Raw genomic sequence first — 14254 nt, forward strand, 5'->3', positions numbered from 1 at the left:
AACACTTCCCAGAAGACTCCACCTCAATGCTGCTGCTCTCTTCTTTTTATTATGTGCTCTGCCTGCATGGCTCAAGAGGGCACCAGATCTCATTACAGATGGTTGTGAGCCACAGTGTGAACTCAGGTCCTCTGGAAGAGCAGCCAGTGCTCGCTCTTAACCTCTGAGCCATCTCCGCAGCCCCCGATGCTGGTCTCTTCTTATCTTCAGCCCCAGCTGACCGACATTTTTGTTCCAGCAAAGCAAAGGTTTTACTTCACTGGCTCTGGTCTCTGATTCTTCAACTCCAGTTGACTAGACACCACAGATCCTTCATGAAAATTGCCCAGTAGTCTTGGCTTCCCTCTGAAACTTCACAAGCTAGGCTTTCATCCTCTGCACGGCTCTCAGCATTTTTAATCTTCCAAGCTCCCACAGAACAGCTCATCAAGCTTTGACACTCAATGGCTTTTCTGGCCCAAAGTTCCAAAGTCCTTCCACAATCCTCCCACAAAAACACATGGCCAGGTCTGTCATAGCAATACCCCATAATCCTGGTACCAATTTCTATTCTAGTTAGGATTACTATTGCTGTGATGAAGCACCATGACCAAAAGCAAACTTGAGAAGGGAAGGGTGTATTTGGCTTACGTTACCACATCCACAGTCCATCACTGAAGGAAGTCAGGGCATCTCAAACAGGGAGAGAGAAGATCTGGGAGCAGGAGCTGATGCAGAGGCCACGGAGGAGTGCTGCTTACTGCCCTGCTCCCTCTGGATTACTCAACCTGCTTTATTATAGAACCCAGGACCACCAGCCCAGGGATGGCACCACCCACAATAGGCTGGGCCCTCCCCCATCGATCACTAATTAAGAAAATGCCCTACAGCCTTGCACACAGCCCAATCTTATGGAAGCATTTCTTCATTGAGGGTCCCTCCTCGAAGATAACTTTAGATTGTGTCAAGCTGACATAAAACTATCCAGCACAAGACTGTAAATCCACATCAATTGTTTTATTAACTACACTATGCTTTTGTACCCCCATTCTTACAGGATGAGGGTACAGAAAAAGTTAATATTCTCCAGGCAATTAAAAAATATATATATCGTGTTTTTTGGTGGTTTTTTTTTTGGTTTTTTGTTTTTGTTTTTTTTTGTGTGTGTGTGTGTGTGTATAATGTGTAGATGGTATGTACTCACTCATAAGCGGATACTAGGTATAAAGCAAAGGACAATCAGACTGCAACCCACAGATCCAGGGAGGCTACCTAGCAGGAGGGACCCAAGGATGACTGTGGCTTATAAGTTTTGGTTTTGCCCAATCACTGGGCAAGCTTCAGTGAAACATTTCACTATTAGGATAAGAATTTGTACCATATCAAGCTGATGAAAGAATATGCTGGCTATACTTTCAGGATGGGAGGCTAAAATCTTTTTAGATTATGGATTAGCCTATAGAAAAATGTCTGCTGTAAATCAAACAGTGAAGGGGAAAATGAATAGGAATCTCACTTACACAACTTAAGTAAAACATAGCTCTTCGAAGATAGGTTTCTTCTGTATCCCAGATGAAGATAGGTTTCTTCTGTATCCCAGAATCTAATCAATATGTTTAAAAAAAAAAAAAAAGAAAGAAAGAAAGAAAGCAGATTGTAGCTGGGTATAGTGGTGCATGCCTTTGATTCCAGCACTTAGGAGGTAGAGGCAGGTGAATCTCTGGGAGTTTGAGGCCAGCCTGGTCTACATAGTGAGTTCCAGGACATTAAGTCATTTAGCTTTGGGAATTCAGACCCTACCTTCAGTTTCCTGCTTTAACAATCTGCATATGAGGATTAATGTCCCAAGGCTTAGCTAAAACAAAAACATTAAAAAAAAATAACTGAAAAAAAAAAGAAAGAAAAGAAAAAAAATCAATCTGGAAAACACAGTGAGACATGCTCCCAAAAATAAATAAATAAGTAAATAAAAACAACACCTGCCCTCAATCAAAGTGCCAGAGTAGGACCCCAAACAAAGGTATGTCACACATCTTTCCACACAGAATCCCATTGTGTCAAGATGAAATCTTATTTACATAGTGGCCCAGATCAAGATGTTACAGTAAAAAAATTTGTTGAGCCGGGCGGTGGTGGCGCACGCCTTTAATCCCAGCACTTGGGAGGCAGAGGCAGGCTGACTGCTGTGAGTTCGAGGCCAGCCTGGTCTACAGAGATCCAGGAAAGGCGCAAAGCTACACAGAGAAACCCTGTCTCGAAAAACCAAATTTGTTGAATAGTAAAGTGAATAAATTCTGTCATTATTTCTAATATATATATATATATATATATATATATAAAATATGTATTGTGTGTGTGTGTGTGTGTGTGTGTGTGTGTGTGTGTGTGTGTGTGTGTATGTGTGTGTGTAATGTGTAGATGCCCACAGATGCCAGAAGCACTGGATCCAGAGCTGGAGTTACAGGCAGTTGTGAGTTGGAAGAGAGTACTAGAATACAGGAACAGTACATACTCTTAACCACTGAGATGTCTCCACCCCCTCCAAACAAAACCTATACTGACTAGCTTTAACTCTACTTTCTTGGTTTTAAATCAACAGCAAATACTTTTATGTATTCAAACCCAAGAATCAGGACATCCAAAATGTCAATGTTTTTTGCTGACATTAGCTATATTTCCTTTTCTTTCTTTTTGAGAAAGGATCTCAACTCTGCAGCCCAACCTAATCTAGAACTCACTATGAAGCCAAGGCTGGCCTCAATCTCACAGCCATCCTCCTGCCTCAGCTTCCTAAATGCTAGGATTACAGGTGTGAGCCATGGTGCTCAGCATTTAGCTGTGTTTTCCAATTGTGAGTGTAAATAGTAGAACTAAAGCCAATAAAGGAAGTGCAAAACAAACCCACACTGAGATCCCATCCCACTCTGGTCAGAAAGGGTATCACCAATAAAACGACACATTCAAACCCACACTGAGATCCCACCCCACTCCGGTCAGAAAGGGTATCACCAATAAAACGACAAAACAAACCCACACTGAGATCCCACCCCACTCTGGTCAGAAAGGGCATCACCAATAAAACGACAAACGCTGGGGAGAATGCAGAGGGCTTACCACTGGTGGGAATATACTGGTACAGCCACTATGGCAATCAGTGCGAGATTCCTGAAGAAAACAGAGAACCATCGCATACGATCCTGGCATGCCAGCAATTCCTGGGTATATACCCAAAGGACTGTGTCAGCATACCACACAGAGACCTACACACCCATACATGTTACAGCTCTATTTAAAATAACCTATTTACGGAATCAGCCTCCCTATCCACCAACAAATGAATGGGTAAAGAATATGTGGTCTATATGCACAAATTGGTATTACTCAGCCATAAAGAAGAATGAATTCTCCTCATCTGCAGGAAAATGGATAGAACTGGAAATGATGACACTGGGTAAAATAAGCCAGGCTCAAAAAGATAAACAGTGTTTCCTCTCAGCCATGCAATCTTTATCTTAAAAAGACACAAGGTGGGCATGGTTGCATACACTTTTAATCCCCAGCACTTAGAAGGCAGAGACGTAGGATCTTTGTGAGTCTGAGGCCAGCCTGGTCTATACAGTGTTCCAAGTGTTCTACATATTGAGACCCTGTTGCAAAGAAGACATGAAAGTGGGGGGCGGGGGCCTAAAAGGATGGGGATCCAAGGAGGGAGGGAATGAGTCTGAACAAAGTACATAGTGCATATGTCATAAATGAAACCATTTTTTTCAATTAATCAACATTTTTATTTTAAATTTTTTTATTTACTCTAAAATAAGAAAACAGGCACTTCAGGGTACAGGAGGCATAAAAATGACCAATATGATTTATTTTCAATTTCAAAAAACTCATATTTCCTCCACATCAATATATATACTAATGAAAATGGAAGGCTTTTGTTTTTTTAATCAGAATTCTATCAACATTGTGTTTATACTTTTCCTCATAGAAATCAAAAGCTTTGGTTGACACAAGATAGATAAAACACAATTTTTTTATTTTGTTTTGCTTTTTGTATTTTTTTCGAGACAGAGTTTCTCTGTGTAATTTTGGTGCCTGTCCTGGATCTTGTTCTGTAGACCAGACTGGCCTTGAACTCACAGAGATCCACCTGGATCTGCCTCCCGAGTGCTGGGATACAATTTTTAAAATAAGAAAGTAAGGGGCTGGAGAGATGGCTCAGTGGAGAGCACCGGCTGCTCTTCCAGGGGTCCTGAGTTCAATTCCCAGCACCCACATGGCAGCTCACAACTGTCTGTGACTCCAGTTCCAGGGAATCTGATACCCTCACACAGACCCACATGCAGGCAAAACACCAATGCACATAAAATAAAAATTAAGCATTTTCTTAAAAAGTAAATTATTGCTTTAATGAATCTCAAGAAAATGTCCTACGGGGGTACACGCTGGGACTTAATAAAAAGGAGAAAAGAGTAAGGTTCACTGAACTACATATTAAGAACCACCCTAATTTCATTGATGATAATCATCCTAACTTTCCTTAGGTCTGTCATCCCATGTAATTAGTCCGTGGCATTTCTAGCTAGGTGTGTTATCACCATTATGGTTTGGACCTGAAATGTCCCTTACAGGCTCATGTGGTTTAAAATCTGGTCCCCAGCTGGTGGCACTCTTTGGGGAGGTTGTGGGACCTAGCTGGAGACCAGACTGAGGGTCTGTAGAGTCTCAATGTCTCTACTTGCTCATCTGCCAAGGTAAGAGAAGCAATTACCAAAAGCTCCACCATAGTCAGCGCTGCATTTTTCCATGCGGGGACGGACAGTATCCTGTGACACTAGCAGCCAAATCAAACTCGTTTCCTTCAAGTTATTTCTGGCAGGGATTTTGTCAAAGTAAAGTCACTAACCAGTGACGCTTTCACAGCTGAGGACACTGAGGACTGGGAAGACTGAATATCTTAACAAAAGTCAGACAGACAGACAACAACCAAGCAAAGTCCAAGCTCAAACTTCTGCCTCTTTGCCTTCACTGTGAAATCTTACTGAAAAATGAGTACTGTGTAGTGTCAGCATAAGCTCATCAGATATATCTGGAACCAATCGAAGCTTAAAAACACTGTGTTTCTGTGCGAGCGAGAGAGCGAGAGAGCGAGAGAGCGAGAGAGCGAGAGAGCGAGAGAGCGAGAGAGCGAGAGAGCGAGAGAGCGAGAGAGAGAGAGAGAGAGAGAGAGAGAGAGAGAGAGAGAGAGAGAGATTTGGCCTCTAGAAATCCCTTTTACTACAGTTCATTACTTTATCTAATGAGATATATGTATATATATATATATAAAATGTATATTATATACAACAAAAGGACTTTCCTTCCATTCTGATTAATTCCTAAATTGGGCTCTAAGCTCTTTAGTCTATATATTACTTGACTTTCCAGCTACCAAAAACATTGCAACCTCCCAAATCCAATCAATCATTTTTATTCTTATTCCTCTTGACCATGTTATGGGCCAGACCCAATCTGCCATTTAAAACTTTTCTCCTTGGATACCCAAACCAATACTTCTTCCCAATGCTCATTTTTTCCCAGCAACTAAACTCTGGCCTCTGCACAATCCATCTTCAGGGATCCTTCCAAATGCTACGAACATGTCTCACCATGCTCTATATCTCAAAAAAACTTTTGGAAAAAAAAAAAAAAACCTCATCCATCATTCAGGACCAAGTTCAACCATTATTATTTTGTAAAGTACTGGCTTCATTAATCCAAAATGAATGTCCCCTTTTGTATGTCCCACATCCTCATGCTTAGTTTACTACAGGACAGTACTTAATGGCTGTCCCATCGTAAGACTAAATTTCTGAATTATAGCACATTTATGTCTCTGTCCCCTAGACAAGTGTCTGGTTTGAAGTACTAACTATGATGAATTTTCCAAACTGAACTATTTTTACACTTTCAAAGTTACAAACAAAGCAGGATGTGAAACATGGCACTTTGTGAAAACGTTTACTAAATAAATTCATTTGTTCCTAATTCAAACTTTCAAAAGAGCAGTATATTTGTATTTTAAGGAACTTTTAAGGTTTAATTCAAAATGCTTCATCACACTACAGACTCCTCAATGAAATGGCCAGTTTCTTTGCATCCTACAACACAAGAGACACCAGTGGTTGCTTAACAAATGAAAGCCTTCTTTGGTGTAGTCTAAAACTAAACAAAATAGCGTTCTAACCTCAAATCCTTCTAGCCCAGGGAAAAGGTTAGGCTTCCGCTAAAACTCCAACAATTATTTTTCCAATTATTATTTCTCAACCTTTCCCTGACTATCTTCAAATCATCACACCCTTCCCCCTTCATGAATTCCACCCGAGTAATGTCTTTCAAAGAACTGCAAACTATCTTTCTACAAATGAGGCATACCTAACTTAGAACTTAAACTCCAGGCTTAAAGAAACAAAAGAAGTACAGCCCAATGCTGTCTGAAAAGATCGTCATCTCGGAACAAAATAACCACACCATTAAACACACATACACTCCTAAGTCTTAGAAATGGGGAGGAACATGCCCATCCACTGAACCTCTTACCTAACCAATCTTTACTACACCACCCTTGACAGATACTGTCCCACCTCCTGACTGACTACTTGGTTCCTTTACATCGTAAATCCCTATTAAAGTAAATACTCTGCATTTTTAGGCAGTTGATTGGCAGTACACACAGGCTTGAAAGCTTAAGGAGAAACATTTCATTTTGATTTCTCTGCCACTAGATAACATTATCACTGAAAATCTTAAGCAACCTTCAAGATAAAAAGCACACCCCAGTGCTGGAGAGCATTAGCAGCTCTTCCAGAGGTCCTGAGTTCAATTCCCAGCAACCACATGGTGGCTCACAACCATCTATAATGGGACCTAATGCCCTCTTCTGGCCTACAGGTATATAATGCAGATAGAGCACCATATACATAAAATAAATTAAAAAAAAAAAAGCACCCCCAGATCACTTCCAAAGTCTTCAATTAAACACAACTGTTCCCATTAGGGAACTACTCACACAGTAACACAATCAGTGTGAAAGTAAAAGCAGCTGTTGGATTTCACGTTCATGCCCCTGGAGAGACAACCTCATCTCCCTTTAATAGGTCCAAACTCGGCACCTGGAGTCCCCCGGCTTACACCTGAGACACAGACTCAAGTATCTTAGGGGCCTTTCCCCTCTATAATTCTGCCTATAAATCAAGCATCCTTAATAGGAAGCATGGGGTTGGGGAGATGGCTCAGAGGTCAAGAGCACTGGCTGCTCTTTCAGAAGTCCCAAGTTCAATTCCCAGTAACCACATGGTGGCTCACAACCATCTACAATAAGATCTGGTGCCCTCTTCTGGCGTGCAGACATACTGTATACATAATAAGTGAATAAATCTTTGTTTAAAAAAATAGAAGTGCTGGGTGGTGGTGGCGCACGCCTTTAATCTCAGCACTCAGGAGGCAGAGCCAGGCAGACCTCTGTAAGTTCGAGGCCAGCCTGGTCTATAGAGTGAGATCCAGGACAGGCACCAAAACTACACAGAGAAACCCTGTCTGGGTGGGGGGGGGGAGAGCATGATCTGCTGCTGGGGATGGTACTTAATATGGTAGCAGTTTAGATGCTTTTAAAAGTTTAATTTATCAATAAGGGTAACAGAAAATGTTTTACTTTCTAAAGTATTCAACCAGTATTTTTTCTCACAAATCAGAGTCAAGCCTTTTACTGAATGAAGAGTTAAGCCCTCTTCACTGGATGAAAAGTCAAGCCCTTCACTGGATGAAGAGTCAAGTCTTCTTCACTGGATGAAGAGTCAAGTCTTCACTGGATGAAGAGTCAAGCCCTTCACTGGATGAAGAGTCAAGTCTTCTTCACTGGATGAAGAGTCAAGCCTTCACTGGATGAAGAGTCAAGCCTTCACTGGATGAAGAGTCAAGCCCTTCATTGGATGCATGGTATACTAAAGGATGGAAACCACAACAGCTATTTGGACTCAACTTCAAATATCAAAATAACAAGAAATCTTTCAGAACCAAAAAATACACAGGTACAAGTTTGATTTATGATCACTGGTGTGGAAGGAGACTCACATAGGTTATATCTAGGTTCACCAAACTGATCCTCTTCATAAATTTAAAGAGGAAACCACTAATGACAGCCACTCCATTTCTATGCATGCTGGACTCATTTTACTCTCATTTGTACTGAAGTTTTATGACTAATGAACTCCTCTCAGGTTCCTTTCTCCCCTATTCTAAAGAAGCAACAGTTAAAAGTAGATAAATAGTGCCGGGCGATGGTGGCGCACGCCTTTAATCCCAGCACTCGGGAGGCAGAGCCAGGCGGATCTCTGTAAGTTCAAAGCCAGCCTGGGCTACAGAGTCAGTTCCAGGAAATGTGCAAAGCTACACAGAGAAACTCTGTCTCGAAACCCCCACCCCCAAAAAAGTAGATAAATAAATATGTGAGCCTAATCTATTCCATATTAGTTATTAAAAATCATGCAAATACTTCATAGAACAAGATAGAGTTTGAACAGAATACCTATACACCCAATGATGTGCTTTAAAAAAAAAATTAAAGCACACCAAACCCAGATCCATTAGAAGTCCCTCCAGGGCTCACATGTATGTATTATGCAACAACCACCAGCGATCCAGATGTTAATCCCTGTTGTGATGCAATGGTAAAATACCAAAGGCAAGGGTAGAACTCATTCAAACAGCCCATTTACAAAACGAATTTAAACAAGAATTACTATATGCTCAAGAATCTTGGGAAACGAGAAATCAATAATTCTGGGGGGGGGGGGGTTATATTAAAACCCTTCCTCTGGGCGATCTTTTAGCCGCGCGCCCCTCCTCTCCCAATCCCCTACGCAATCTCCACAGCGTTTTCAGTTGGGTTTTGCAGAGGGACGGCCTGAAGGGGGGAAGGGGAGGACCGGCATCAGGTGGTTTACCTGGGGATCTACTTTGGATAAGATACCCCGCGTAAACATTGCCAGGAGGGCGCAATGTGCGTTCCGTCCTTCTTCCCCAGGCACGCGCATCGCAGTCTAGACACTGTGATCCAGACCCCAGAGCCACACACCCCCGGGGACTGACTCGAGGCTCCGTCCGTCCGTCCGTCCGTCCTTCCATCCTTCCCTCTCCGGCCGGCCGGCCGCCCAGGCCTCTCGGAGATCCGCAGGATGGACCAGAACGAACCGCAGTGACCCGAATTCTGGAGGCCCGAGCCTCGTTCCGCACCGCACCTAGTCGGGAGCGGCAAGCGGGGCCGCCGGGGGGAGCACCCCCAATCCCCACCGCCACCCCCACCGCGCCCGGCTCCAGGTGGGGACGGCGGGAGGAGGGAGGGAGCGAGGGAGCAGCTCGGGCGCCGCGGCCGCGACCCCCGGGGAAGGCGAGCGCGCGGCATTCCCTCACACAAAATGGAGGCCGGCGCACCTGGGGTCGTCGCCGCCGCCGCCGGAGGTCCTCCCCGACCCCACCCCACCCCACCGCACTCCCCGGCCGCAGCTCGGGCCTCGTCCGCCGCGCCGCGCCGCGCCCCGCGCGCACTCACTCACCTCCGCCGCGCCGCGGGGGCCCGAAGGCGGAGCGCGAATGAATGAGCCGCCGGTCCCCGCCGTCGTCGTAGCCGTCGTCGCCGCCGCCGCCGCCGCCCGGCCGCAGCCCACCGTCCCTCCGCCGGCGTGACGCACTGGCGCCGCGGCGCGCCCACCGCGAATCCCCCCGCCCGCCCGGCCGGCCTCGGGAGCCGCCCCGCCTCAGGGCCGCCGCCGCCGCCGCCCGCACGGCTCGCCCGCCCGCCCGCAGCGCGCCCCGGCTCGCTCGCTCCCTCGTTCGTTCGCTCGCTCGCTCCCTCGTTCGTTCGCTCGCTCGCTCGGGCGGGCGGGCGGAATTAGAAGAGTGACCTTGGCTTAGCCCGGAATAGAAGCGTGTAAGCCGCGGGGGGCCCCCCGCGCCCAGCTCGCCGGCTCCCCGTAGGGAGTTGAGGAGATGCTCGCCCACCCTGGGGGACGCCGCGGGCCCCCCATCCCCACCCCATCCCCCCCATCCCCCCCTCTCGCCACCTCCCGACCCCACGGCCACCCAGGGCCGCGCCAGGGAGAAGGGGGAGCGTGCAGACGCCCCGACTTTAGGTCTGCCGAGAAGGAGCCATCGCGGCCCGGCGGTGACCTTTCCTACGTGACAAACTAACCTGCCCCCAGAGGGCCTGCGCCATCCTCTCCTCCCCTTGCCTGAGGACACCCTACTCTGGGGGAGTGGGGGTGGGGATATAAGTTCACGGGAATTTTAAGGATGGTAATTCTTCTTTGAAGCAAGACATGCTGTAGTAGAAACAGATTTAATAAAGATGCACAGCAATAGTGTTTGATTTTTAAGACCCTTCCTATTTCACGTAAATTCTGAGAAATAAAACCATCCAGTAGTAATGGCATTATGGTTCGGCTCATTCAGAAAAACTGGAAATTGCTCCTTCTATTTCCTGGGAAGTGTTTATTAATCACGACACTAACATTTTAAGGATTCACTACTTACTTGCTCCTTCAAAGAATGCTTTTTCATAAAGATCTATTTAACGCTCACTGATTTTTACAAATGGGCCTTTTCTACCTCCAGTTGCATGTAAGAATCAACCTCATGTCTGTAGTGTTTATTTATAATAAATTATCACGAGAAATCTTGAATTATATACATTTACTATTTTTAGCGAAACTTAACAATGAATTAATAACCGAGCAAGAATTTTGAATAGTTGGGTTCCAGCCACAGCTACTCATGAATGAATGAAGTTATATAAACTGCTGGGTTTTCCTTTCTAGATCTGTTTGTGAGCGGAGTCCCCAGGGTAATCCCAGGTGCCACTTTTGGAAAGTTACTTGTTCTTCCTGCTCTGGAACCCCTCTCTCCCTGGGATGAAATAAATAGATTCTGGGGCCTTAACACTGTCCCCTAGTCAGTGCATTCATTGGCTTGTGTTTCAGATGCCTAATGCAACCACCGGCTTTTTAATTACTTTATCCATCTGTAGGAACCTCCCAAATGCCTGGCCACTGAGAAAGCTGAAGAACTGCTCTAGCCCCATGAAAGGGTCCAAGGACCGCTTGAACACAGGTAAACCCTGCCCTCTTTCATGTGGCAAGCATTCTGTCTGCTGAGACCTAAAGCACTATCCTGCACATGTCTGAATAAGTGAAGTTATCTTCAGTTAGGCGAGCTTGCCACGCTCTGAGCTTTGATGGTTGCTGATGCAGGTGACCCAGAGCAGAGCTAGCCCATCAGGTTCACTGGGGAAGAAGAATTCCTAATGGGTAAAATCACGGCCCGTGTTTCTAGCTGCTGATATAAGTGCTCTACACTCTGCTGTTCTTTGTGGAAATTATCATAATCATCGACCCAGTGCACACTAATGTGACTCCCATTTTCATTAGGGGAAACTGAGGCATACAGAAAAGCTGAGTAATTTGTTCCTGGTTACACAGCTAATGAGCCTGGCCATACAGCAGCACACTCCCTTAAGCAAAATTCTATACTCTCTTCATGTGATTGAATTTTGTCACATACCCTGTTTCTTCCTGTTTGAACAAATTTCTCATTTTGGAACAAAGGAAAAATGAAACCTTCGGTTAGAAAACGTGTAATATTCCCTGGGGCCTCTAGAGAGCTCAGTAGTGATGAGTACTTACTGCTGTTCCAGGGAATGTGGTTCAATTCTCAACACCCACATGGTAGCTCACGTATAGTTCCAGTGATCCAACACCCTCTCCTGACTATTGTGGGGTATCCCCAGAGAAGACCATTCAGATACCGGTGGGAGCCAATAGAAAGCCTTTGTTAGCCCACTGGCAACTCCATGGGGCGTTTGGGAACCCAGTGTAGCTCAGAGCCTTTCTCCGGGTGAGCTTTTAAGCACAAAAACAATATCCTGAGTTGACACACTTCAGTTAAGAAGAACAGTTAACCAGAATCGGAACTACAGAGCCAAAAAGCAAGGTTAGCACATTTAGAGACCTTCCGAGAATTATGGACTTTGATGGATTAGGTCTTTGCTTTTGTTTTGGCGGGTGATGCTGTCTATATCCCGAGTTTTTTTTTCTTTCTTTTCTTTTTTTTTTTTTTTTTTTCGAGACAGGGTTTCTCTGTGTAGTTTTGAAGCCTGTCCTGGATCTCACTCTGTAGACCAGGCTGGCCTTGAACTCACAGAGATCCGCCTGCCTCTGCCTCCCGAGTGCTGAGATTAAAGGCGTGCACCACCACCACCCGGCTACGTGCTGAGTTTTCTGGCCTTTACTTCCACCATGGAGTCAGTTGTGCTAAGATCTGGGGGACTACTAAGATCTGGGGGCCTCCATGGGCCAGCAGGCATGCAAGTGGTGCATATACATATGTGCAGTCAAAACACTCATAAAAAATTTGTAATAAAAATAATTTTAAAGAAAATTTCATAAGATTTCCTCTGGTGCTGAATCTATTAGTGTTTGAAAACCACATATTTCTTCTCACATCTTTTTAGGGCTAGTAGCTCTCCAAACTGTTTTGAGTGGAGAGGAGGGTTCCAACAATTAAAAGTCTTATTTATATTTATTTCATGAATGGGAAAGGCACCATATTTCTTCAGAAAATATTCATCAGCATCTTTGTCCACTAAACTGTAAAAAGGGTAGGCTTGAGATTCATTTTAATGTTTAATTTAATGTTTTAATATAGTTAAGTCATGGTGAGAGACTGAGGGACCACAGAGCCTCCTAGAACTAAATAAACATGGCTGGTCTGTAAACTAGCTGACTGTTAACACCCATTTACATCACAGAACACTCTCAGGCTTAAAAGCCTTGTTTTGAGTGAGTGGGTTTTCTTTGTCAACCACGACTGACATGTTTCTGATTTCCAAGTCTAGCTTTGAAACTGTGCCCTGGGAGAAAGATAGAGAAAAGAACCCGAAGAGCAGGAAATAGGACCAGTTTGAGAAACCCAGATACACTTGGTTCTTTAGCTTTGACTAGGTTTAATGAGACTTTAAGGATAAGGGTAAGAGCCCTGTTAAACCGAGTTCGGATTTAAGAGGAATAATCTTTGGTACTGTCAATATCGCTGATGAAAGATAAACTACGGTTACATCCGTAGTAGACGCTGCAGCATCCCTTCCCAGTTTGGGTTTTGCTCGGTTGTTTGGTTGTTGAAAGCACTATTTTGTTCTGTGTGAGGCTGTGTGACTTCCAGAGAAAAGCTGGCAAACATCCCTTCACCCCAGCTATGGCACTAACGAGAGACCAGAGAAGCCAGCCCGCCCTGGCCTAGTTTGCAAAGTCAAGCGATGAGCTGACTGGGGTTACTTACAGGTACATGGGTGACTGCCGCACTTCTGGAGCTGCACGCCGGGCCAGAAGCCAGTTCTACCCAACAGGCCCCCTCCTTTCCCCCAGCAACTGCTCCTACTGACTTACCTTAAGCCCTAGAGAGAAATTTTTTTGCAAATCTCATCGGCCTCGAAAGTAGATCTCTTTAGCTTCCTGAGTTTTAGGAGCCTCTCTCTTTCCTGCGGAAGAGAATGTTTGAATTTAGAGGAAATAACTGCGCAAAACGCCCCCGACTCAAACTGTTTTCCTCCCCCAGGCCCATCTTGCAGCTCCGATAGCTACACGGTCATTTTAGCCAGAAGAGTCATAGGTTCATAGGTACAGCTTTCCAAGACCTGTTTTGTTTTACTTTGTTGTGGGTTTTTTTTTTCTGATTAAAAAAAAAAAGGGACAGACTTTAGCGAGTTGGTGACACACACTTTTAATCCCAGAACTCCGGAATCAGAGGCAGGTAGGTGTCTGTGAGTTCCAAGCCATCCTGGTCAGCCAAGGCTACATAGTCTCCACAAACAAAGGAATAGACTCATCTGGCGTTTGCCTTGGCTTTTGTAGTCTTTCATTTCGCCAGGGCAGGAAGAGGACTGCCTCCTGGAAGCATGGTGTCAGGTTCAAAATAAACCGGAGGAAAGCTAACGGAGGTGCCTATTAGCATACCAAAGCACACGCTGGCCTCCAGGCCCCCTCAGCACAGCAAATACCTGTTAGAGGGTCCAGGCTGGCATCCTGGCTCTCTTCTGCTCTCTCACCCCGCCCCCTACCCTAAACCTCTCCAGCTCACTGGCTTCCCCTCCCCCAGCTTCTCATTCCCATTTAACGCTGCCATGGGGGTCATTCCTTCCTTTCTTGTCTTTCTCTCTCTTGCCTGTCTCAAAGTTAATACTCAAAGTCAC

The 14254-nt window shown here is 45.1% G+C and overlaps 1 protein-coding gene and 1 long non-coding RNA gene across 7 annotated transcripts in view; one reads left to right on the top strand and one right to left on the bottom strand.

The window, feature by feature from the left end:
* The window catches only part of Fam169a (family with sequence similarity 169 member A), a 54903-nt gene extending 45193 nt beyond the window's left edge, over positions 1–9710 (bottom strand). The window contains exons 1-2 of one of the 4 annotated variants that reach the window (XM_052743492.1): positions 9570–9710; positions 1500–1582 (exon numbers count right to left, since the gene is read on the bottom strand). In XM_052743492.1, the coding sequence (XP_052599452.1) occupies positions 1500–1517 (18 nt within the window). In that variant the 5' untranslated portion in view covers positions 1518–1582; positions 9570–9710. Of the gene's footprint in view, positions 1–1499; positions 1583–8960; positions 9080–9569 lie in introns of those variants that run through there. The other 3 variants (XM_052743493.1, XM_052743494.1, XM_052743490.1) reach the window with 3 other exon arrangements.
* Positions 9711–9785: 75 nt separating this feature from the next.
* LOC128113660 (uncharacterized) overlaps positions 9786–14254 on the top strand; it is a 98657-nt gene continuing 94188 nt past the window's right edge. For all 3 annotated transcript variants that reach the window (XR_008219579.1, XR_008219580.1, XR_008219581.1), the window contains exons 1-2: positions 9786–9943; positions 11039–11121. This is a non-coding gene — a long non-coding RNA (uncharacterized LOC128113660). The remainder of the gene's footprint in view (positions 9944–11038; positions 11122–14254) is intronic.

This window comes from Peromyscus californicus, unplaced genomic scaffold (assembly GCF_007827085.1).
Source record: "Peromyscus californicus insignis strain IS unplaced genomic scaffold, ASM782708v3 Scaffold_18__1_contigs__length_77618521, whole genome shotgun sequence".
Taxonomy (NCBI): domain Eukaryota; kingdom Metazoa; phylum Chordata; class Mammalia; order Rodentia; family Cricetidae; genus Peromyscus; species Peromyscus californicus.